The sequence below is a fragment of the Ambystoma mexicanum genome, chromosome 6q (genome assembly GCF_040938575.1).
Source record: "Ambystoma mexicanum isolate Mex_15411 chromosome 6q, UKY_AmexF1_1, whole genome shotgun sequence".
Classification (NCBI taxonomy): domain Eukaryota; kingdom Metazoa; phylum Chordata; class Amphibia; order Caudata; family Ambystomatidae; genus Ambystoma; species Ambystoma mexicanum.
The window spans coordinates 982,196,637-982,221,991 of NC_090937.1; the positions used below are offsets into that span (position 1 = coordinate 982,196,637).

Genomic DNA, 25,355 nt, shown 5'->3' on the forward strand with positions numbered 1-25,355 from the left:
GAGACACTAAATTGGCTACTGAGATAGGGGCATACCTTGCGGCACTGTCGATGCCGAAACTCCAAGAGGAGACCCGCCTGGCACTGGACCAACCTATCACTGTAGATGAGATTTCTGAGGCGATTAAAGATTTAACGTCTAATAAAGCTCAAGGGTTAGACGGCCTGGGTGCAGAGTTCTACAAGGAATACAGTGCAGAGCTTGTTCCGTTATTGTTGCGGGTCTGGGAAGAATCCCTTGAATGTAATATATTGCCTACATCCATGAGAGAGGCGTTGATAAGTGTTCTCCCTAAACCTCGCCGCCCTCCACAGGATATGTCGTCCTATAGACCGCTATCTCTTATTAATACAGATGCCAAAATATTCGCCAAGGTACTGGCCAACAGGCTTTTACCGGCGGTTCCGACACTTGTTCACCCGGATCAGAATGGGTTTGTCCCCGCTAGATCTACTGCGCTTAACCTGCGTAGGCTATTTGGCATAATGGCCCAGATTGACCCGGGAAGAAACAATGTGGCCGTTTCATTGGATGCTGAAAAGGCCTTTGATTCTGTGTCCTGGGCCTACTTACTAGCAGTACTTGAGGCATTTGGGATAGGCCCGAACTTCATCAGGTACGTGAAATTGCTTTACACGAAACCCAGGGCCCGGGTCCTAACCAACAAGGCAATCTCAGATATGTTTCTTCTGGAACGGGGCACTAGGCAGGGCTGCCCGTTTTCACCTATACTATTTGCCCTGACAATAGAACCAATGGCAATAGCGGTCAGGCTTCGACATTCCAACAGGGGCATTAACCTAAAGGGGGCGACCCAGCTGATCTCTCTGTACGTGGACGACACGCTCCTGTATATCCGTGAACCGGAAAACAACCTAGAGCCTGTAATGGCGGAAATTCAAGAGTTCACTTCATACTCTGGCTACTCCATAAACAAGGATAAATCGGAGGTTTTCCCTCTCACACTGGCAACCGGCTGCCCTAGCTCATTGGGTGGGCTGAAATGGTCTAGTGAATCCATCAGATACTTGGGAATACTTGTGTCGCACGGTAAGAATAGGTTATATGCTGATAATCATGACACCACACTACAGGCCCTAAAGACCAAGCTTCTATTATGGGGCCACCTTCCAATATCATTACATGGCAGGGTAGCGGTTCTTAAAATGGTAGTTTTGCCTAAATTGCTATACCTGTTTGTGAACATACCGATTTGGCTGGGAAGACTCTTCTTCACTAAACTTAGGTCAATGGCTACAGCCTTCCTCTGGTATGGGCAGACTCCCAGAATTGGGTGGGGAAAAATAACTGAACCATACACGTCGGGTGGCCTGGCGGCCCCTGACTTTGAATTATATTATTATGTGTCCCAGGCCCAATTCTCTAAATATTGGTATTCCAGGGATGGCGGCCTACCGCATGTTGATGTAGAGGAACTCACCACCTCTCCCACGAATATACAGTCCGTAATCTTTGATGCCCACTATAAGGACACGTGTGATTTCAACACGGTTAGTTGTACTGTCAGTGCCTGGAGGGCATTATTTAGGAAACTGGGATTGTCGACCCTGTATAACCCGGAGGTCTCCCTCTGGAACTACCCTGGCATCCCTCCGACACATGATGTTTGTCTACGATCAGCCTGGGACCCTGGAGACGAGATGCGCCTGGGAGATATGTTTGAGGGGAAATTCGCAACCCTTCAGCCGATAACTGGTGCGTTCGGCAGAGGCCCACTTAGGGTACTGCAGTACTACCGTATGAGATCGGCTTTCCAAAAACACTGGGCAACCTTCCCTGAGGAACCCCCTACACACCCCTGCGTGCAGATGATCACGGCCGGGGACCGCTTAAAGGTATCCAGCCTATATGCCATAGTACAGACACACTCACCAACGGCTAATCTGAGCAGAGATAAATGGGAGAGAGATCTCCAGATCCCCCCAGATGATAAAACTTGGGACAGGTACTGTTCTCTCACCAAGAAGGTTTCCTTAAATGCCGGACTACGAGTGATCCAGTTTAAAATCCTTAATAGGTTGCACTACACCCCTGCCAAGATGGCCAAGTTCGCTTCTGACGCCCCGAGTCAATGCCCCAAATGCAAAACAGATTATGCGGGCTTGTTCCACATGTATTGGAGCTGCCCGGTGGTGACTGGGTTCTGGAGGGAGGTGGCAGATGTACTTGATGAAATTACACAAATTCCCCCGTTGTTGATTCCACAGAAATACTTATTTGGGGATGTAGGAAAGTGCTCCGAAAAGATCAGAAGGCTGTTTAATGTCACATGTGCAGTGGCCAAAAAATGTATTCTGCAACAATGGAAAAATCCGGCACCACCCACTGTGAAACAGTTCCTCCGGGAGCTGGTCTATGTGAATGAGGCTGAAGAACAGTTTGTCCTCACACGCCCTTCTGTGAGCAGGCCCAAGGACATTTGGGGACCCCTCAGAATGTTTCTTTGTGATATGATCCCTGATGATGACAGTGATGTTTAGACTCGATGCCCCTGGTTGATTCAGGTTATATGTACTGCTACCTCTGTCTATTTCCGTATCATGTTGATTTTAATTTGTACGATGCTGCCGTTACTGTGTTTGTGTTTCCGGACCACTAATAAAAAGTTTAAAACAAAAAAAAAAGATAAGGCTGACACATGTCAGGCGGTGGCCGAGAGGGCAGCAGTCAGAGTAGCTCGTTATAAGTGTAGGAAAAGACGGGGAGGGGTCAACAAAAGAAAGGTGGCAACTGTAATCGCTACATCTGGCGCAGACTGGGATCCAGACAAGTGGGATGGTGATATTTTTGATTACACCAGCCTAGAAAGTAGTTCTGCAGAAGAGTCTGACCCCAAACCAGAGGTGAAACAGAAAACAGTGGCGGCGAAGCCTGTTAGAAGGCGGCGAGCCGGACCACACCCACAGAATCCTGGTGGTGGTATGGTGGATTTAATCACGTTGGAAGATTACACACAACAGGAGGTTGGGGAAATTATTACCCGTTTGAGGCAAAAATCAGGGGAAGCTTTATTGACATGGATGGTGAGATTGCTAGATGGGGGTGCTGCATGGTTGTTGGTAGATTCTACTGATTCACCGCGTTTTTTACCCCTGTCAATTGACACCAATGTACAGGAGGTTTTAAGAGCAGGACCGCCCCCTGATGCAAATGGTCAAGATACGCAGGTGTCTTTGTTGCACCTGATAGCCCAAGCATGTAACCGTAAATACCCCATTACCACAGACTGGCCTAGTGAAGAAACGAAGTGGTGTACATTGAGAGAAGCAATTTAAAAAGTCAGAGAGCATGCTATGAAAGAGGCGATTCACATAGATGCTCCTGATCACATGGGAGCTGTGCCGCTCTCAGTTTCAACTCGCAACATGGTGATTAGAACTACACCACCCGCATACAAAAGTATCATTATGACTTTGCTCTTAGGTATGACGGGCAAGTCTACTGATGAGGTAGCAGATGCCATTAGGCAACTTGTAGATTTGGGGGAGTGGGACAAGAGCGATAACAAGCCACGGGGGAGAGAGGGGCATAGTGAGAGAAGAACTGAAGGCAGGAGGCAAGATAGCAGAGACTCCCGAGTGTCCCAAAAAGACATGTTTTTGGCTTTGTTAAAAGATGGTGTGCCACATGAAGAAATTGATGGCATTGAAACCAGAGTAATGTATGAATTATACAAAAAACGAGGACTTGCCGCAAAAGAGCGTTATAAACCGGTTAAGAAACAAGTAGTCACCACATCACAGGGGGACACCTCACCTTCTGCTCCCCCTGCAGAAGAACAAGATGAAGGGTCTATGGGGACACCTTCCCCGTACCAGCCGACATACGCTCATTTGAGAAAGGTGGTGAGTGCAATGCTAGAGGCGGAGTCAAGTCACACTCATTTAAAGTTTGACTAGGGCTTCGGCCAAGCTCCGGTAGCGTCTGCCCGCATAAAAGTGGATAGGCGGCCTCATGTTGATGTTAAGATTTTTTGGGGGCCAGGAAATACACAAGGGGTGCGAGCATTGATAGACACCGGGGCGGAGGCCTCTTTGATTCATGGTAATCCGATACGATTTAAAGGAAACCAGTTTACGATCACAGGTTTAGGGGGAAAGGAGACCCCCGCAGTGCAAACGCGAGTGGAGATGAAAATAGGCAATTTAAAGAGGCAGAAATACCAGGTGTTGATTGTCCCGATACCCGAGTATATAATTGGCTTTGACATTTTGGAAGGGCTAACCTTGGGACTTGGCGGTAAAAGGTACCAGTTTGGGGTGAGTGCATTAATCTGTACACCCATTACAGTAGGCAAATTGAAGATGCCCCCACTGCAAGTGTCAGTGGCAACCAATCGGGTAGCAATGAAACAATACCGCATTCCTGGGGGGCACAAGGAAATTTCAGACACCATCAAAGAGTATGTGGAGGCGGGTGTATTACGCCCTATTACCACATCATGGAACAATCCGCTCCGGCCCATTAAAAAGGGGGATGGGTCGTGGAGGATGACGGTGGATTACAGGGAGTTGAATAAACATACTCCTCCCTTAGTGCCCGCAGTCCCAGATGCCATTACTTTGATTGAAAATGTCCAAAAGTTTGAGGGGACTTGGTATGCAGTGATCGATTTAGCTAATGCATTTTTCTCCGTGCCAATCGCTGATGAGTGTCAAGAGCAGTTTGCATTTATGTGGGGTGGACGTCAGTACACTTTTACGAGACTACCCATGGGGTACATGCACAGTCCGACTATCTGTCACCGGCTGGTGGCAGAACACTTAGAAAAGATACTGTGTAAACCTGACCTACAAATTTCTCATTGCATTGATGATATTTTGATTCAGGGCAAGGATGAGCACAGCGTGCAAAGTCAGCTAGATGGCCTTATGGAAGGATTGAAAAAGGAAGGGTGGGAAATGAATCTGAGTAAAATTCAAGGTCCTGCTGAAACATTTCTAGGGATTCAGTGGCATCATGGGCATCGGGAAATGGTGCCTAAAGCTCGACAGAAAATACTTGAATTCACCACTCCAACGAACAAAAAGCAAGCTCAGCAGTTTATAGGACTGTTTGGGTTTTGGAGACAGCACATTCCCCATTTAGGGCAGATATTGGCCCCCCTCTACAAGGTGACACGAAAGAAATATGAGTTTCAGTGGGGGGGAAGAGCAGCAGAGAGCCTTTGAGATGGCGAAAGACACCGTGCAGCAGGTGCTTGATTTATGGCCCTTGAAGGAAGGCGAAGTGGAGTTAAATACGTCTGTGCAAGACACTTATGCTAACTGGAGTGTGTGGCAGAAACAGGACCAGAAACGTGTGCCATTAGGGTTTTGGAGTCGTAAGTTGCCCGATGTTTGTAACTCATATACTCCGTTTGAGAAACAATTGCTGGCATGTTATTGGCCTCTTGTTGATACTGAGCAAATGACGGTGGGCCATGATGTATTGATGAGGCCAGAAATACCAATCATGCAATGGGTACTGAGCTCTCCTAAAACACATAGAATAGGACATGCTCAAGAAGCCAGCATAATTAAATGGAAATGGTACATTCAAGACAGAGCCAAATCAGGAAAGGGTGGAGTGGCAAAATTACATGAGCAAGTAGCCAACAAACCACCCTCAGATTACATACCACCGGAAGTGCCTGAAAAACGTGAGTCTCCCGTGAAATGGGGAGTACCTTACAGCGATTTGACCGTGGAACAAACAGAGCATGCTTGGTTCACGGATGGTTCAGCCCGATACGTGGGAACTGAGCGGTACTGGAAAGCAGTGTCGTACAATCCCAAAACCAGAAAGATGTTGACAACGACAGGGAAAGGAAAGAGCAGTCAGTTTGCAGAACTTTACGCAGTTTACCAAGCATTGAAACAAGAGACCCCTGGTCAAAGTTATGTGTACACTGATTCATTGTCAGTGGCGAATGGATTGGCAGTGTGGTTGCCAACTTGGCAAAAGAATGGATGGAAGATTCATTCAAAAGAGTTGTGGGGAAAAGAACTGTGGCAAGATATTGCAGAAATGTTGTTACAAAGTGAAGTCACTATATATCATGTGGATGCGCATTGTGCCACAGATTCATTAGAACGTTGGTTTAATTCTGTTGCAGATGAACACACCAAGATTGCCTCAGTGGATGCAGAGGCTCGGGAGGACGATATGGAGGGTTTGGCCAAATGGGCCCATCAGAAATGTGGGCACCTTGGAGAAAAGGCTACTATCAGGTGGGCACAAGCTCGAGGCATCAGTCTTCCTTTAGAAGTAGTGAAAACCATTATTTTGCAGTGTCCCGTGTGCCAACACCAATTGCATAGACCTATACCTCAAATTGTTCGAGGCACATTGAGAATAGGAAAATTACCAGGTCAAATTTGGCAGATTGATTATATCGGTCCTATGCCAATCAGCAGAGGTTGTCAGTATGCATGCACTATTGTAGATACATACTCGGGATATTTGATGGTTTTGCCGTGCAAACGTGCAAACCAATTGAACACCATCAGGTTGTTAGAACAGATCATATTACATTATGGAGTGCCTTTGCAGATTCAAAGTGACAATGGGTCACATTTCAAAGGCAAATTAGTGCAAGAATTCTGTCAGGAAAAGAGCATTGAGTGGGTATATCATATTCCCTACCACTCGGCTGCAGCAGGGCTAATTGAACGAATAATGGGTTACTGAAAGAACAGTTGCGCAAATCTGGAGACGGCAGTTTGGCAGTCTGGCGTGAATTGTGTGTTTGATGCGGTGCAAGTGCTGAACAATAGGCCTGTGTATGAACATGAAACTCCTTTGATGCGATTAATGACTCCTACTTTGCAGGTTCAACCCAATTCAGTCAGAGAAACATTGTTTTTTTTTTTTTTTTTAATTTCTTTATTGGTTTTTTACCATAACAAACAACAAAAACAAACATACAGACAGTTATTACGCGGCATAACTGGCGCATTAGCACATTTCTTGGATTTCATTGTACTTCCGCAGCACCAGGGTCTTCTGGCGGCTCCATCATTCTTGTGCAGCCACTTTGTTGGGTCATCCCAGAGTTTTTGCCTGAATTGTCTCATCATGGGGCCTTGTACCGGGCTTTCTTGTTTTCCTCACTGGTCGTTGGACCCTATGGGATCGTCGCTGTCTCCTTCTTCCCTATTGTCGAATAGGTCCTGCATCAGGGTGTTCCACGCGGCCAGTTTTTGCGCTGTCTCCCCCTCTCCTCTTTTCAGAGAAACATTGTTATACTGGGAAATTACACCAGGTTCTTTAGCTCCCTATCGAGCAACTCGAGTCAGCAGGGGTAGACTTGCATTCTAATGAAGAAATCAGATTAGATCCAAGAGGAATAGTTGTAATTGAAACAGGGATTGGAGTACAGATTCCCCCAGAGCATATGGGATGGATTGCCCCTAAATCTGGCCTAGCATTGAAGGGAGTTCAAGTGTTGGGAGGGGTAATTGATGCTGATTACCAAGGCGAGATTAAAGTCATCCTAATGAATAGTGGGGACCAATTGTTATCAATCCACAAGGGTAATCGAGTTGCCCAATTGATAGTCATTCCCATTAAGTTGTCCATGATTAAGAAAGGGGAGCCTCCTACAGTGTAAACTACCCGTGGGGATCACGGTTTTGGCTCTTCAGACAGCATGGTACCGGGTGCAAAGGTGTGGGTGAAACAGCCAAGTGGTCCACCAGTGCCAGCAGATGTCATTGCATCAGGCAAAGATCAAGTGGTTTTAGTAATGGAGCCTGGTAGAAGGAAATGGCAATATGTACTCGCAGACAAATGTTACCTAAGAGAGTGATGTACAACACTGATATCTCTTTTCTGGGTTTGCTTTGTAGATCCTGGGTCTGGTTGGTGTGACTGTGGCACTAAATGGACTCCATTTGGAAGGGTTAGACGGTCTTCTGTCACCAGCAAAAAATGTCACATCTGTGCCAGTGATCAAGGGGATACTGATAGTGATGAATAATGTTGTCCCCAAGCAACCCTATGCCAGTGCTGCGACAAGCCCGCCAGACCGAAGACATGGATCCGTCAATTGCGACAAACGCATCAGGAGCAAGTGAAAACAACCTTGATGCCAGTTGTGCAGGAGCCCTTTGTAGGACGGAGGAAACACTCTCCTATGATAACTCAAGAACAAAATATGTGGATCTATTTAGCACAGCAACTACTGAATATATCACACTTTTGTTTAACTGATGTGCCCAATGCTGAAGCTTTATTGACTACGTGTTTAGTAGCGGTGCCGACGCCTGTTCCGGTTTTAAAGCATATTTTCGGCGTCACACATAATGATTCTTTAGTTCAAGACTCAGACATTAGACAATCTTTTTCAGTCTACGAGTACTGCAGGTTCTGCCAAGAAACCGACAAGAAGTGGAGAAATTTGACACGTGTGATTACGTACAACGTAACCCAAGGTGATGTGTGTTATATTATGACGTGCAAAGCACAAGAAATTGGTAAATGCAGACAAATAGAGTTGACCGGTCAACACAATCATACTACATTCGAGAGGAGACTGTGTTCACGAATGTCACGCAAATGCACCAGTGTAAATAACACTATGTCTTGCAATCATACAGTGATAACTGCTAGTCATTTGAATCATGTGAAACTTCCAACCGTATGGCTCTTTTCATGTGGTAACATTACATATACTTATATTCCAGCTAACATTTCTGGAGGTCCATGTGCTTTGACTCGATTAGGATTAATGATGTTTCCTTTACACTCAGCGATAACTTGAGGTAAAAGGTCAACCTTTGAATCTATGGGACTATCTCCTGACTGTGATTCACATGTAGATTTGCTATCAAAAGCTGAGGTTTTAGCATTAATCCTTTCATTAGTAGGTGTTTGGGGTTTAGCTGCTGGAGGTTACAAATCTTTGATGAAATTAGCGTGTTTAGTAGTTAAAAGTCTTAATCATACTTCGCAGGCTTTAGAAGAATTACTCCTTGATAGTCAAGTTATTAGAAAGGCTACTTTGCAGAACAGAGCTGCTGTTGATTATCTATTGCTGAAACATAATTTAGGGTGTAATGCCTTTGAAGGTATGTGTTGCTTCAATTTGAGTGACCACTCACAATCCATTGAAAGTCATATTCGAGGTTTGAGGGATCTCATTTCTCAAGTGTCTCAAGATCAGAACAAAAACTGGTGGGATTGGTTATTTTTATGGATACCTGATATTGGGGGTACACTATGATATATTTTTGCTTGCATTTTTATTATTCTGTCTATTATAATTGCTTGTTGTTGTTGCCTTCAATGTGTTCCCAATTTAGTTTTAACATTTCGTAGGTTTCAGAGACCAGTTCCAGTGCCACTTGGCTACGGAAGATAAATATCCAAAGGTTGGAATTGTTCTGCTTGATTTATGCTTGGTTCAAAATGGCACGGGCGCGCAATGCATTCTGGGAGTGCTCGGAGCCATGTTGGATATTTACTTCACTCCGCAGTGAAAGGCTGCACACATTTTGCTGAAGTGTTAGATTCACAGTGCTGAGACAAACATGCTTTTTCAAACTTGGTATGCAGTCAAGGCCATTTCTGCTGGGAAAAGCTCATGTTGTTATGACTTGCTACTGTTCTCCGTGGAGCATGTTTTTAGAGCAGGGAGGCCCTGCGTTCCTTGGGGGGAGCTCTCGATTGACCCAGCTGGCAACCGACGGCTGTTCCTCAACTGCGCAGGTGCAATTCCAGAAGGTTCCAGAATTAATTCCCCTTTTGTGGAGTTCCTATATAAGCGAAAACCCAGAGGGGGTCAGGTGAGACTTCAGCCAGAGAAGGACGCTCCGTCTGGCCTTCCTGTGAGCTGTGGCACTCTCGTCCTGGCTGCCCCCAGAGTCTTCCAGCCGCTTCTGGACGAGATGAGGACTGCGATTACGCTCACAGTGATGTATTTCTTTTGACTTCTTTACTTCTTCTGTGGTCTATGTCCATAGTATTTTTATGACTTATTTCTATGTACTTGTAATCTTTGAATAAATAGCCGTAAAGAGCTGATTATCTTCTAAAGAGTGCGTGGCTGTGAGTTATTGTGTCTGTCTGTTTATGGGTTGAAGTATTTGCTCCATAATTGCATTGGTGATTTACGGTTGTTCCGTGCACTTTTCAGGAGAGAGCAATACACTCCTGTCTCTTAGAATCTGCACAACATTGCCTGTGCTATTGCTCGGCCTTATATAATGATTGCACGAGAACACTCAAGGCAGTGGGACATGTGCATTAATTCATTAATGATCCGTCCGAATTGTGGATGTTGTATATAGAGGGGAATTATATACCCCTTGTTTATCATTTAAGTAAACTCTGGGAAGGTATTGAAGGTCGTCTTTCGGAACACAACCAAATTCTAGTGAATTAAGTAAAGTTTTAAAAAAATGTATTTATATGAACCAACGTGATTGTATTATGGAATTGTTACTATTATGTGTCTGATTACATGTTGGTATTAATATTTTTATTAAATGTATTGGTGAATAAGATTTGTATGGATTTATAAAAAAGTCAATAGGCTGTATTATAATATTTGTAAAAAATTGATTGGGCATAATTGACCCATCACATTAAAGTAGACAGGATTTTTATTTGAAAATAAAACATGTTGCCAGGGCTAGCCTTCTCTTTTATTCTCAGTAGGCTCAGGCGTAACCTTCATAGTCGCCTCTGCCTGCTGCTGCCGACCTGAAACACCCACTTCCAATCCAGAGATGTCTCGCTTCTCTTTCGCTCTGCCTCTCAAAAATTAGAGGGGTGAGGAACTGGGGCTGCTACATTTTAGAGGAAGAGGAGCACTGCCATCTCCTAGGGTGCTAGTGCCCCTCAGCGGGAGCCCTAGCTACTAGTTTTCCATGTCTGTCTTTGTGTGGCATGTGAGAAACCTGAAGGTGTCTCCCTAGTTTGTTCCCAGGGATCTGTCATCCAGGTGGTCAGGACACCGCCTTTGCTATTGGGTCTAGTTCCTGGGGGTGGACCAGTGAGGAAGGATCACCTGGATGAGGGGCCTCAGGGAGTGGAAGTGGGACACCGACGGGTGAGACACAGCATCCCCCTTCTTCCAACACCTTTTCCCCATACTACCACGTAGGACACTCAGAAACACTGCCCCCACTTTTCCACACAAACACTTTTGCACACCACGAAAGACAACGGACTAACTCTAGAGCTGTTTACCTGACATGTCTCGACACACGGGTCAGGCAGAGTCAGGCAATTGACCAGAATCACACACACCTGACGGCCCTTTCTCTTCCCCACAGGGATAAAAGGTGGAGCACAAGAGCACAGTATGAGCAAGTCCGATCGCACAACGAGAGAACTAACTAAACATGGCAGTTCAAGAGGAGGAGAAAGGCGGTAAGTATCGAAGGGGCAACAAGGAGAGAAGCGACCTTGCCCTTTCTGACCCAGACCTGCAAATACTCTGCAGACGGAAACGTAAGATCACGAACAATAGCATGAGTGTGTTGCAGCAGATGTGAATGGTACATGCCTACACTGATAAGCAGGACAGAGGGAGACGCCTGCTACTGTGGTACCAGCCTTAACTCCAGATAGAGTGAAAAGCCAAGCGGTTCATCACAGCCGGTGAGACGAAGGGGAACAATAAAGAAACCAAACTGTGTTGAATGAAAGTCGCAAAGTGGCACATTAAGGAAAGTTCAAAGAACTGTAAATTGTTAGTGGAAGACCAGCTGCAGAGGGGTACAGCACCACGTGGGTGCTCATTCGAGAGACTCTGGTTGATCCCACATTAAATGAAACTACTGATACCAGAAGACCTCAGGGAAGCCGCAAAGGTCAAAGTGGTCATACAGCGGTCTAGCAAAATCCCCAGACAGTCGAAAGTCTTTGACCGACAAACCATTGAAAACAAGAGGCGAAGTAAATCCTGCATCAGAAGAAAGTAAAAGGAATTGTGAAATGGCAAGAGTTAACCCGGCAGAGGGATGCCAATAAAGAGTGGCAGAGTCCAAAGTCCCAAGAAACAGTTTGTTGACAAAAGTGAACCCGGTAGAGGGATGTCCACGGGAACTGTTTAAAAAGACATTAAGATTTATGAGTGCTAAAAGAGAAATTGATTTGTGAAAAGCCATAGTTTTACCCGACGGGAGGAAAGTTGATATTCAAGAGGGGTCTACGCACGGAAGAGGGCGATCCAGGGGTGAAGAATTATCACCTCTAGTGCAATCCAATAGAACTTTTTGTTTGTTATTTGAACCTATCAGATCCTCGGAAGCAGGAGAGACAACCTCCAAAGATCCTGATAATGATAAGAACTGTTTGAGCGGTCTGCGCCCAGAAGAGGGGGAGACAGGGGGAAACCATCACCCAACGTACATTTGGAACAGAACTTCTTTTATTTGTTATTTTTTAAACCCATCAAGTCCTTGGGGGACAAGAGACTTTTTGTGGAAAAGTCTTAATCACCAACGGTCCTGATACATTAACCAGAACTGTTGTCTTGTGCTGGGAAAGCGTGAGAGTGTGCTGTGCTCAGGACTCCCACCTTCTCCCGTGGTTGTATTTAGCATAAGGATTGGCAATAGGTTTTTCTTAGTATAGGCCCTTTTATTTGACACAACGCCACTAGGACTGCCTTATTATTTGATGGTCGTAGCTTGCTTCCATCTTAGATTTAGGTTTAGATTAGGCGTTTTTCCAACCTACCTATACAGTTTAATAAACACCCTTGAACTGTGATCACTTGTGTCTGTCTATTCTTGATACCATGCCTTCCTTACAGGCCTAACTGATAGACAGGCTCAACATTATCAACATTTGGGTTCATGCTCTGCTCATCTACGAATCGGACAATGATCTGGAAAAGACAATCTCTTGCTACCAGAATGCTGCTTACTGCCTGTGATAGTACACCAACTATGGCACACTTTAATGCGTGTATTAACCAGCAGCTGCTGCAGGTAACCACGCCGGTCCTTGCAGTTGTATAATTATTTTCTGCATCTCTTCACTATGTCGCCTCACAATTCTTTTTGTCTTTGGTCTGTCTTGTCTAAGCCACTTTCGATCACTTACATTACCAGGGATCAGTATCAGCTTCCCTTCCTATGGTATGTTACCTGCTCCTGTGCATGATCGACCTAACGATTCAGTATCTACAACCCTCTGTGTGTTTTCCTCCTCCTCCAAAAACAGCCTGGCCCAGCTTTGTTCTACTGCAACAGCCTCTTCCTTAATCTACCTTCTTCGTCTCTTCCCTCCTCCAGCTTATCTAGAATAGGTACGAAAGACTTATCCATGGCCTCAAGCCCAGGGACCGTATCTCTCCAGCCCTAAAATCTCTCCACTGGCTCCCCGTTGCTGAAAGGATCAAATTCAAATCCCTCTGCATCATCCATAAGGTTTTCTAGGTACGGGGGACTATCCAATAATTTTTCCGAAAACATAGCTTCGAATGACAAAAGTTTTTGTAGGTAGTTTTTTTTTTTTTTTTACTAAAATGGGTGTTATGGGGTAAAACAAACAGGGGTTGGAGGGGGACCCCCTGACCTCCCATTAATAAAAATGCATTTTTTTGACGCATTTTTATTCGAAACTGCCATTCGAAACTATGGCATTCGACAATATCACTATCAACTGAGCCGGGGACCACGCTATCTACAACTTGATCCCACCAAATACTCTCCCTCCAGATCTTTACACTCCTACGGCGCCAGATCTGCATGTCAAGCACTTCTCTAAACAGCGAGCTAGTGGCCGATCTTTCCTCAGCTGGCTCCCTCCTCTGGAACAGCCTCCCCCTTCCTCTCCGTCTTGAGCCGTATCTACTCAAATTGCGGAAGCTCCTCAAGACTTTCCTCTTCACCGCCTCCTTCCCCTTCTCGCTACCATACTAAACCACACAGTTGTTAAGATTGGGGATCAAGGCCCTAGGTGTCCTGCCCTCCCACCCCCTCTGCCAATCACCTTCAGTTCCTGCCCACTCCCAGCACTTGTCTTTGGGCTCCTACGTCCCTGTGCTCTCATAGGCCTGCATTTATGTATTGGCAGGTGACCACTCTTACCAAGTGATCTTTGCCAGGCACTTAACTGTTGCATGCAACAGACATCCTTGCACTTCCCTTCTATGGAACTCCCAGCACTTAACCCCCACCCCCCTCCCTTGTCCCTTCCCTCTCCCTGCACTTGCACGGTCTGAATGCTCACAAGGTCTAGCAGGACCGCCTACGTCTTTCGCTTCATTATTGTTATACTTGCCTTTTGCTCCCATGTTCCCTCCCCGTTGCCTTGTGGGTGCTTTGAGAAACAATTCCTTGATGTATAAGCGCCTTACAAATACACAAATAAATAAATGTGGTGGTCAGAAGGAATGTCTAACACTGTGTAATAAGTTACAAGGAATGTTGTCTGTAATCTTGGCTATGGAGTCTGACTCATCAGAAGGGATGATGGGTTGATGGGCATCATTTCTGCTTATGAGCTCCCCAAAGTCCAATTGGTCAAAGCTAGTGATAAGATTAATGGTGCCCAATGCAAGGTGCTATTTTTGTTAGTATTGTGCACATTTGATGATTATGGGGACAAAAATGTGTTCCCAGGTGCTCTTCTGCTGGGAATCCCTCTAAGCAGTCATCTAGAATTGCACTGTTGTGGCAATTGCCCAGCCTCCGTCTCCCATCACTTGATTTGGCAGGAGCATATGTATTCTCCCCTAGTCAGCTTGGACTGACTGCATCAAAAGAAAGATGCATTTCATTGCTTGCTTCCGCCAATCACCTGAGTTGCTTAGACAAGGCAGAACTCTACTCAACAAGAGGAGTGAAACTCGTTCGTATCTTTTGAAATGCCATCGTAAGTGATGTTAGGCTAACTCATGCTATGCCAGCGTTACACTATGATAGCCATTGAACCAGGTTATAGTCAGTTTTCCCAGTTCAGATTCCCACTGACACCTCAAAGAGACTGTAATCGCAGGCCCATTCAGGCTTTGATGGGATTATGGTAAATCACATCAGGACATGCACCATGAACTAGTAAATCACAAAGTCAACTGCACACCACATTGCAAACCGATACCATGCCGGCAGGTACTAATTAAAGTATGCCTGTTATCTTTGAATCCTATAAAATTTTACAATGACGCTAGCCAAATGTGCTTTAAAATGCACCATGTGATGCTAGTTTAACAGGTACAGCACCACTTGTTCCAGCATGCCTGATGTCTCAGACACTAGACCTGGGTCTCCTTATGCATAGATGTGTGATGCAAGTCACATAATTGAATCCTGGCACTCATCTGTCCAGCTTCCCTGGGTCGATGCATTGTGTACCGTTAAATTGGGTTATAACGCATGCTATTCACAGTGATACAAATGGCAAATCTCCCCAGCGCTAAATAAAAGTGATTATTATGAACATATGCTTAGCCTATTTGTAATTGCTGCTTTTGTGGTACATTGCATGAACGAGAATGGTGACTTGACATTAATAAATAACGTTTTTTCTGATGTACTGTCTGCTGTATTTGCAGGTTCTCGGATACTTTAAAAATTCTAACCTGCTGTGACTTACCAGAGAAAAATAATTCGCAACGCCCTGATGCCACACGTTCATGCATTTCAGGTACTGTACTTCCCTTCAAATCAAAAGTGGCATTTTGTATTTCTAAGCTAACTGATGTCTACCAATGCATTCAAGTGGAAGTGCCATTCAACCTGTGCCTTTCATTAGAATTAAGCGGTGCAACCGCGGCTAGGAACAGAATTCAAACAAATGATATGTTTCAAAATACTTTATCCTTATCTGGATGGGTAATAGGAACATGTTTACATCTTTTAGAGTCTAGGGGTGGACCTAAAAAGGAAAGAGGTGTTATGCCTGCCAAACAATCTTAAGTAAAATTGAAGCGCATTTGGGTTTTCCTTCTCGCAGGAATTATGGCACTCCCCTACTTCCCTGTCTAATTTACCTCTCACAGTTCCAGGGTGCAGCACATTTCATACTTATTGACGGTCTCTGGGTTATAGCGCCAAGCTCACTTCTTGGCAGTCTGAACTCAGTTTCAGAGTTATAGCAGCCAGCTTGTTTTTGGAATCTCCCTGTGATGTAGTGCCTAGCTCCCTTTCAGGGTTACAGTGCCCAGCTCGCTATGCCTTTAGGGATAACGTGCCCTGCTTGCTCTTGATTCTCTTTAGGTTTGTTATGGACTCACTTTAGTCATCGCTTCTTTTGGTCTCAGAGGAGTGCTGGGGACCATAAAGCTCTGCAGTGTGTTTCCTGGAGGCTTCAACCCTACACGTTAGGATAGGTTTCATATCGAAGCATCCTCATCAGTAGTATGTCATGCTTACTAATGCCCCCAGAAGGTGATCTGGACAGGAAGTTCGGATCACAAGCTCATCACTCTATCTTGTACTTTAGGAAGGAATACACTTAGCCTCTTTCCTGCACTGCTGCAGTTCAGAGAGTAGCCAACACGGAGACTCCATACCATGCCCTGATCGGAAAATGGCAGATGGAACATTTAAGCCCTCAGCCGCCATCGCATCAGCATTAATTAGTGGCAATTACCAACAGGAGTTGAATATTCACCTACACCCAAACACCTACATGGAAATAAGTGGGAAAGGGGAGTAGCCAGTCATGCTTTAGGTAGGCAAGAGAGTCTGGGCAATACTCAATCATAATCATTACTGAATAATCAAGTTACTCCGGGGTTCTAGTAAATAGCCCAGATCTCTGCAATAAGTGTCGTAGACCAGGCCAGGCTCTGTGAGGAGTACAAGCTAGAGAGAAGAAGCAGTAAGAGGCAATGCCACCTGAGAGAGCTGCCCAGACCAGCTCCATATGCCAGTCAAGATTGGTTTGTAGCTAGGCCATGGCCTGCAATTTATTTTGGGAGAAAACTTAACTGGCCTGGGATGGCGTCAGGTCCCAGCTCTCTTTTTTCCCCGCAGGAGTGGATGCTAGCCCACCAGACAGTTAATATTACAACTGCTGTGTAGGCAAGCCCAAGGGCAAAGGCGAAGTGGATACAATTATAAACTCGGGTCTCTCTGTGTTACTCTTGTCTGCTACTTTTCTGAAGAGCTATGGATCATCTGACCTACAAATGAGAACATGCAATCATAAATACTTTCCCAACTCGTACTACTAAATAACTGATGTCTGCCCCCGCCCATTCTTCCCAGTACCTGTAGCCTTTGCCTGATAGCTTAAGGGCTTCTCAAAATCGGTGTTGTCAAAAGTTTTTTCTAACTCTTCTTCCACAGTTATCGCATCTATATAGGATTGTGAATGTTAGCGCATGCCCCACCTAGATGGAACTTGAATGTTAGCATGTGCCACACTTAGACGGAATTCCTAACTTTGGCCTGCATCGCATCTAGATAGGATTGTGACTGTTAGTATATGCCACACCTAGATAAAACATGGATGTTGGCATGTGCCACACTTCCGGAATTCCTAACTTTGGCCTGCATCGCACCTAGATAGGATTGTGAATGTTAGCACATGCCACACCTAGATGAAACTGGAATTTTAGCATGTGCCACACTTAGAATTGACAACATTAGCCTGCGCCGTATCTAGATAGGTTTGTAAATGTTAGCATATGCCACACCTAGACAGAATTATGAACATTAGGCTGCATCGCATCTTGATAGGACTGTGAATATTAGCACGTGCCACAATTAGAATTGAGAACATTAGCCTGCACCGCATCTAGATAGGATTGTGAATGTTAGCATCTGCCACACCTAGATGGAACTTGAATGTTAGCATATGCCACACTTAGAATTGAGAACATAAGCTTGCGCTGTATCTAGATAATTATTGTGAAGGTTAGCGAGTGCCACACTTGGACGGAATTATGTAGATCAGCAAGTACTACACCTAGACAGAACTGTGAATGTTAGCATGTTAAATGTCCTATAACCCACTAACCAATTGAAGCTCAAACTCTATGCATACTTATCTCACTCAAAAAACTCGCACAGCCATCTCTCACACAACAAGCCACACGCACTTCACCACACCGCAACAACACATAAGCCGTACCAACAGCACACGCGTACTGACACCAATCCAATACTCGCACCAAAGCTCAGCACCTTGTGTCTACCAAGTTGAAGCTGCCAACAGAACACCACTCCTCTCACTATCCTACTCCCTCTTCACCTTACTAACCCATCCCACCTTCTCGTTTACAGATCCACCAGAGTATCTGGGGACCAATTCCGTTGGTGACGGTGCGCTATATAGGTAGCTTTAACATAACATAACTTAGCGTAACACAGTACCTGGACAAGATGCTTTTTCTTTTCTCTAACTCAGTTTGCACTAGAGTCCGGTTTCTTCACGCTTCTAAATTAGGACAACTGGTTAAATACATGAAATTCTACAGAGGCATTACGTTTTCTTTTCTCTAGCTGAAACAACCTCAACTTATTTGATGATGATAATTTCTATAGCAGCAATCTCGCACACTCGTGAGAGGCTGCCATTTGACTCGCGCTGAATAAAAGTTGGTTAACTCCCATGCGCCCCAGTCAGTAAGTTTTCACGCGCACAGATCTCTCTGCTTCCTCAAAATAAAAGTACTTAGTTTTCCTTTTCACCTTTTGAATTCTAAGCACAATTAAACTGACTTTCTGTAGAATGCCAACTGCATAAAACACGGCAACTATTTGACATCTGGTTAAGGCAAGAGAAGTTCATACTTCTTCTTTTGAAAAATGAATTATTTCCACACTTATCAGAGTCTTCTTGCAAAAGTCCTTAATTCTCGGTTTCCTCAAAAAGGTGGCCAGAGGTTTTCTTTGGAGGATTTCTGTGTTAGGGTTCCTGGAGCTCTAACTGCTGTGACCTGCTCTGGACTCGTGTTGAATGAAAGGCAGTTTGGAATTCGCGTTACATCCCAAACTACCTCACAGAACCTACCACCCAGCCAATCCGCGCCGGGTGTCACCTTTCTCATCTTGCACTGGGAACACTTTGGTCTCCTAAAAGGAAGGTTAAGGAAAATGCTTGCCGAATAAACCCATTCCCCCAACAAAGGAATCAACAGACTCACTGAGCTACACACCTCCTGCGCCTCACACCAGCCTTCATCACCCTAACCCTCTTCCTAGCCAGGAAAGTATCGGGAAACCTGACAACTGGTGACTTTGCTGGAGGATAAGATTACCTGACGCTCAGACAAACAGTTGGCCCAGGAGGGTGACCCATGGCTAAATGGTGAAAATAATCACAACCTGACTAAATCGTAAGTAAAGGGAAAGAAATACTTGCTGGTAGGATTGTGTTGTAAGGTATTCTTGTTGGCCGAGCCAGGCAATCCATAGGTAAAGGGGGAGAATATCTAGGCCTAACAAAAGCCTAAGGCAGGGGAAGAAATACTTGTTGGTAGGAGGTTAGGAAGCAAGCAGGGCACTATATCCTTATGACTGAGATTGCCAAGAAGCGAGTAGGGCTCTATATCCCTAGGAGTGCATTTGCCAAAATGCAAAAAGATCACTATATCTCTGGAACTTTAGTTACAGAGCCTTGGGGAAGACAAGTATTACTCTAGTTAGGTCGTTGAGAAACTTTGACTGGACCCATCCTGACAGCCATATTATATTTCTAGTTGGATTCTGCTCACACCCATTCTGACAAAGTAAATTAAGATTTTGAACTTGTACCTTTGGTGCCCGTATGTGACGCATTATATAGCACCCTACTCCCTCCCTCTTGCAGCCAGTCCCAGATTCTCCCGACCCTCTGGTTGGGGCAAAACTCTGATGTGAAACTTTTTCTCAAGAAAACCCTGTTTATCAGATTCATATGGATGTGCAGGTCTCGCAGGACTGTGGGCATTCTCTAGGTTTCATCATCCGTTTCTCTCCTTTTGCTCCAGAACCCATGTTTATCAGATTCATTTGGATGTGTAGCTCTTGCAGGCCTCTGGATGAGCTCTAGGTTTCATCATCGGTTCTTACCTCCTGCATCCACTTGACTCAGCTCTTGCAGGTGATCTTGCAGGTGAGTGTCACCTGCAAAGGTCAGACCTTGCTGGCAATGCGATTATCTGTTTATGGTTCTCTCTCGCCCCCTCCATCTTCTTGGTGTCTTGCTCTATTGCAACTGGGCACTGTGATGAATCTGATGTCCTCACGCCTTTCCCTGAGTTAGCCTATCCTCATGTGGCCAGGGGACGGCAGCTGTTACCTGACCCTGTCTCTGGGGGTGACTATAGAAGGGAGGATCCCATTAGTAGGTGGCTCGGACATCATCGGACGAGACATGGTATCCCCCTTTCCATTGGATACCCCCTCCATTCCCCATGTCTTAATGGCATATTGCAATAAGTCCCTTCAATACCCTGCCAAAGTTGATAACAATTCTCATCTTTTGAAACATCATGTACTGAGACGAGGAAGAGGACTGTAATGAACAACAGTGTGAACCATGACATGCAGTGTAGTGATTGGAAGAATGTGATTGGTCCAAAAACACATTTCAGTTTGGAGGCAGGAGTTTAAATCAGCTGCCATAGGAAAATGGAGGCAGCTTCCTTTTTCAAGCATCGGATTGGGAGCGGACAGGAGACGCAGCATACAGCGCACAGCAGACGGTGTCCTGACCTGGAGGTGAACCTCAAGAGCAGGCAAGAGGAGGTGGTTAGAAAGGTAACCAACATTAGCACCCTGCGCCAGCCGAAGAAACAAAGGAGCAGGCAGAACCGAAAACCGTGGCTGCTGAATGCTGTCAGCAGCGGGAGAAGAGGTGTAGAGGCGAGCTGCAGACCAGCTGCATAACACAGCAGTTTGGGAAGCCACCGAGAGAGTGAAGTCGTGGTGGGAATGTGAAGCCAGGGAAAGTTGTGTTGAGCACCAGTAGTGAAAACGCTCCATACCGACAACAGGGGAAAGCCGTTCGACAGCAACAGACATCAAGGCAAGTACCCGATCGAGTGCGAATGGTCAGAAAGAGTGCAGAGGTGGTCGGAAAAACCGAAAGGGAGAAGGGAACGCCAAAGACACCCTGAGAGAGTGAATTAGTTGCCAAGGTTGGGGGAAGAAGTAATCCTCATTGAAATCGGTGTCATCTTCATAGTCCCAGTACTTGACCATAAAGTAACTAAAGGAAAACCCATAACCCTTGTACTCAATAAGAGATTGTCTTATAAAGTCCAGGCAGGTGAGTATACCAGGTGAAGAGTGGATCTGGGATTTTCACCCATAAGAAGTAGTGAAAGATAACCTGGCATCAGGTGGTCTGGGACTCGCAACCGAAAGTTTGTTTCTATAAAAAGGAGAATTCTAAGGAAGCTACATGCTCATCAGAGTTCAACTGTACTGAATTTGGAATGCTCTTGAACATCAGAACTTGGTTATTCTGTGAACTTTTATTTTGTGGAGAGAATCCTGCGGAAGGGAGTCGTTCCCTTTAGAACTGTGATCACTGATCTTCAGAACCTTTTTGTTGGAGTAATACCTTTTGATTGAACTTGAACATTTGTGCACTTTCTTTTGGAGAAAAAGTCTTTGTCCCTTCACACTTTAGGCTTAGTTATAGAATGTGAGGGTTAGGATAGGATTACGGACACAGGACTGATTTTGCTTTGGGCATCCTGACGCTTGATAGACCATTAGTTTTGGTTGAGGTTGGGAAATACCTCTTAGATTAGGGACTGCAAGGCATTTTCCACCCCCTTTGTGTTTCAGTAAAAGTCTATAGCAATCAATTTTACCTCCATGTGTCTGTCTCATTCCTGATTTCTCACAGCACGTTGCCGTTTTTGAGGCTTTTACAGCCATCAGTGTGGTTACATTTCAATAACCTGGTATTGGTAACACTCATTTACGATTCCTTGGAGTCGGTTTGGTGGTTTGGCATGTTTGTCCAGTAATCCTGTCCTCCTGTACCCTGGGGGTGCAGTGCACACGCTTTACAGGGCCATGCTGCCATTTAGAGTAAGGCAAGTCTAGCCCAATCTATGGAGCTCTGATTCCTCTCGTGTTATCTCCCATGAGATGCTTCTCTGCAATTCCTCTGATGCCAGTGATGAGGTGCTTGTATTTTATAAACATATAAATAGACGAAATCCAATTCATAATGTCAAGTTAATGGGACTAACACAAACTGACAGATTACTGACATAAAAGACCGTATTCGAGGGGACTGGGTCCTCCGACGTATTCCATATCTATGACAGTAATCACCACAGCTGTGCTGCTTCAGAAAATCTTTCGGCGTCTGCGTCCTGCGTCGATGACGTCGATACGCCGTCCTTGAGGACCTCCTCCGACGTCACCAGATGTTATAAGTAGGACGCACGACGCCCGTAGCCTCATTTCCGTTTTTTCCACGAACGTGTTCGCTTCAGAGATCTCGGCTTGCCTCGACTCTTTGGAGTTTCTGTTCTTTCGGTTCTTCGAACCTGTTTGTTTGTGAAGTGTATCGGGATGTCTTCCTCTTCTTCCACCCTGCGTCCGGGCTTCAAGAAATATGGGGACTGCGGGTCCAAGATGTCGGTGACGGACTCGCACGATGCCTGCCTCTGGTGCCTCGTGGAGGCCCACGACACGAATGATTGTGTTGACTGCCAGTCGCTTACGTCCAAGGCCTTGGGGGAACGTAAGAAGAAGCTGTCGGTCGGTAAGGTGTCCAAGCCCCGGAAGGCGAAGTGCACTGGGCTTTCGACGGACGATTCGAGGGGCGACTCTCCGCATCGTAGTCGTAAGTCTAGGGGGTCTCGGTCCCAGAGTGGGTCCCGCCACTCCTCTGCCTCTTCGAGGCACTCCCGGAAGCGCCGTCATTAGTTGCCTTCCCCGTCCTCACCCGAGGACTCCGCCCGTCGGCGGGTTTCTTATCCCGCCAAGCGTTCCTCTCTGGAGGAATGGGCTTCTTTCAGGAAGAAAATGTTGGCGATTCTTGAATCACAGGGCTCCGGTCCGTCCGCGCCTCCGAGAGGGGTCGGTCGTGACCATACTGGAGACACCGCTCGTACGCCTTCGGGCTCGGGTGGTCGGCACAATTCGCGGGAGAGATCCCGCTCGGACAAGGGGAATCGTTCCAGTCATGCCCGTTCCAGGTCCCGGACCTTGACGCGCTCGAGCGCGTGTGCACCTGTGAAGTCTTCCAAGAAGACGTCGATGCCGGTGGCACCGAGGTCGTCCATGGACTCTCTCGAGGCTCTGCCTCCGAGGAAGTCATTGACGCCGAGCTGTCGAACAACACGCTCGGGGCTCCGCCCTCGAGGGCTGTGTCGAAGTTGTCGATGCTGTCGGCGCCACGCTCAACGTCGACGCCGATTCACTCGATGCCCTTGACGCCTTTCGAGGCTGTGGTGTCAGAGGTACCCCGTGGCACGGGGGAACCCCCTAGAAAGGCTCTGGCCAAGGCAAAACATGTCTTTCTCCCTTATTCAATGCCCACTTTCCAGCCTATGGAGTATATTTCTTATGTGGAAGAGGGTTCTGAAGATGGGTTGGTTCCGGACACGGTACCTGATGAGATTCTCTCTGGTCATAGCCAGATTGAGGACTTGCGTCAGTCACTGCATGACGCCAGTGGTCTGGACACCTCTCCGGAGGTGGAGGTCTGTAGGCCTGAGCCTGGCACCCATGCCGAGTCATCGTACCGGCGCCTTATGTCGAGGGTCACAGACTACTTGGGGTGGTCGGCGCTCCCACTTGATTTTGTGCAGGATGACCTGACTGATATTTTCGACCAAGGTCCACCCACTGACCTGGTACTGCCATTCCATATGGCTCTGCAAAGAAGGGTGGCGGCGGCTTGGACTGCTCCGGAGAGTCTCCCAGCAGTGGGCAAGTCTTTGCCGCGAAAATACTGCCCAGCCAGCAGTGACCCCTGCTACTTGACCACGCACCCCACACCGGAGAGTTTGGTGGTGAAGGCGGCTACGGCCCCAGCAAAGCAGGCGTCGTATCCTACCATCCCTCCTGATAGGGACGACAAACGTTTTGATGGCTGGGCGAAGAAAGTGTTTTCTTCAGGGGGTATGGCTCTTCAGGCGGCCAACTCCGTATGTGCCTTATCACGTTTCACGCACACTCTGTGGAACTGTATTTTCTTAGCGGCTGAACATATTCCCGAAGTGGACTAACGAGATGGTTTTCTTGCTATTATTCAGGATGGCAAGGATGCCATGTGTGAGTCCGTTCAGTCAGGTTTGGACATGGCAGACTGTCAGGCGGCGAGCACTGTAGTACGCAGGTTTGCGTGGTTGAGGAAGTCGGAGTTTGCTCCTGATTTGCAAGCCAGGCTCCTCAACATGCCCTTTGATGGTGAACATCTTTTTGGCAGCAAGGCTGATGAGAGCCTTGAGAGGTTGCCGACCTCCAAAGCTGCAGTGAAGTCATTGGGCGCTGCAGTCCGCCAACCTCTGCCTTTTCGTCCTAGGGGACAGCAGTGGAGGGGAGGTTCCTTTCGTTTTTACTCATCCTTTAGTAAAGCGAGAGGAGCTGCAAGTCAAAGGGGCAACCGTAGGAGTGCCAGAGGTGGAAACCAAGGTACTCGAGGTGCCAAGGCCGCGCGAGCAGTTGCCTCTTTGCCCTCAGGCAACACCGCAGCCGCTTCTGCGCAGTCATGAGGCCCATGCTTCGCCGGTTGGGGGAAGGCTGGCGCAGCATATTGGAGAATGGCGTGCCATTTCTTCAGATGTGTGGGTTCTGGAGATCATAGCCCACGGCTACTGTCTTCCTTTCCGGCAGAGGCTTCACGACAATCAGCCAGGGAATCTCTCTTTGAAGAGTCCGGATCTGCTCCTTGCACAGGAAATTCAATCCCTGCTGGAGAAAGGCGCCATAGAGCTCGTGCCTGTAGCATAGAGGAACAAGGGATGGTATTCCCCTTATTTTTTGATTTCGAAGAAAGACGGGGGATTGAGACCCATCATGGACTTGCGCGGTTTGAACAAACTCCTCAGGAAGGACAAGTTCAAGATGGTTACAGTTTGTTTATGTTTATGACATTTATATTGCGCTCCTATTGACCCAAAGACTTGAGGGCGCAGACAAGACACGAAAACAAATACACAATAACAAAACACAAGGTTAAAAACCAGAACAATCAGAGTATACAGTGTAACAGATTACATATTCCGAAAAACCAGACAAAGGTCCACAGAAGGAGGCAGAAATAGCAAAATCATTATGACCAGCCATCTATATGCATCCTATCTACACTTAAAGGATCAGATTACAGTTAGATGTCCCTTTGTTCAAGGATCTGCATAGTCTTAGATATGCCGGAAGGGTGCTTACCCCACAGCCTACTAGGATGCAGTCAGTATTAGGTAGTAAGCACCAGTCACTCAGGTCTATCCTTTTAATAATCAGTAGATCATTATATTTTAC

At 46.3% G+C, this 25,355-nt stretch overlaps 1 protein-coding gene across 4 annotated transcripts in view; it reads left to right on the forward strand.

The window, feature by feature from the left end:
- Window positions 1–25,355, forward strand: part of PRIMPOL (primase and DNA directed polymerase) — a 790,131-nt gene that overhangs the window by 602,261 nt on the left and 162,515 nt on the right. For all 4 annotated transcript variants that reach the window (XR_011282268.1, XM_069631491.1, XM_069631492.1 and 1 more), the window contains one exon: window positions 15,521–15,612. Coding sequence is in view for 3 of the 4 variants with exons in the window: in XM_069631491.1 (XP_069487592.1) it covers window positions 15,521–15,612 (92 nt within the window). In the remaining variant the exon portion in view is untranslated. The remainder of the gene's footprint in view (window positions 1–15,520; window positions 15,613–25,355) is intronic.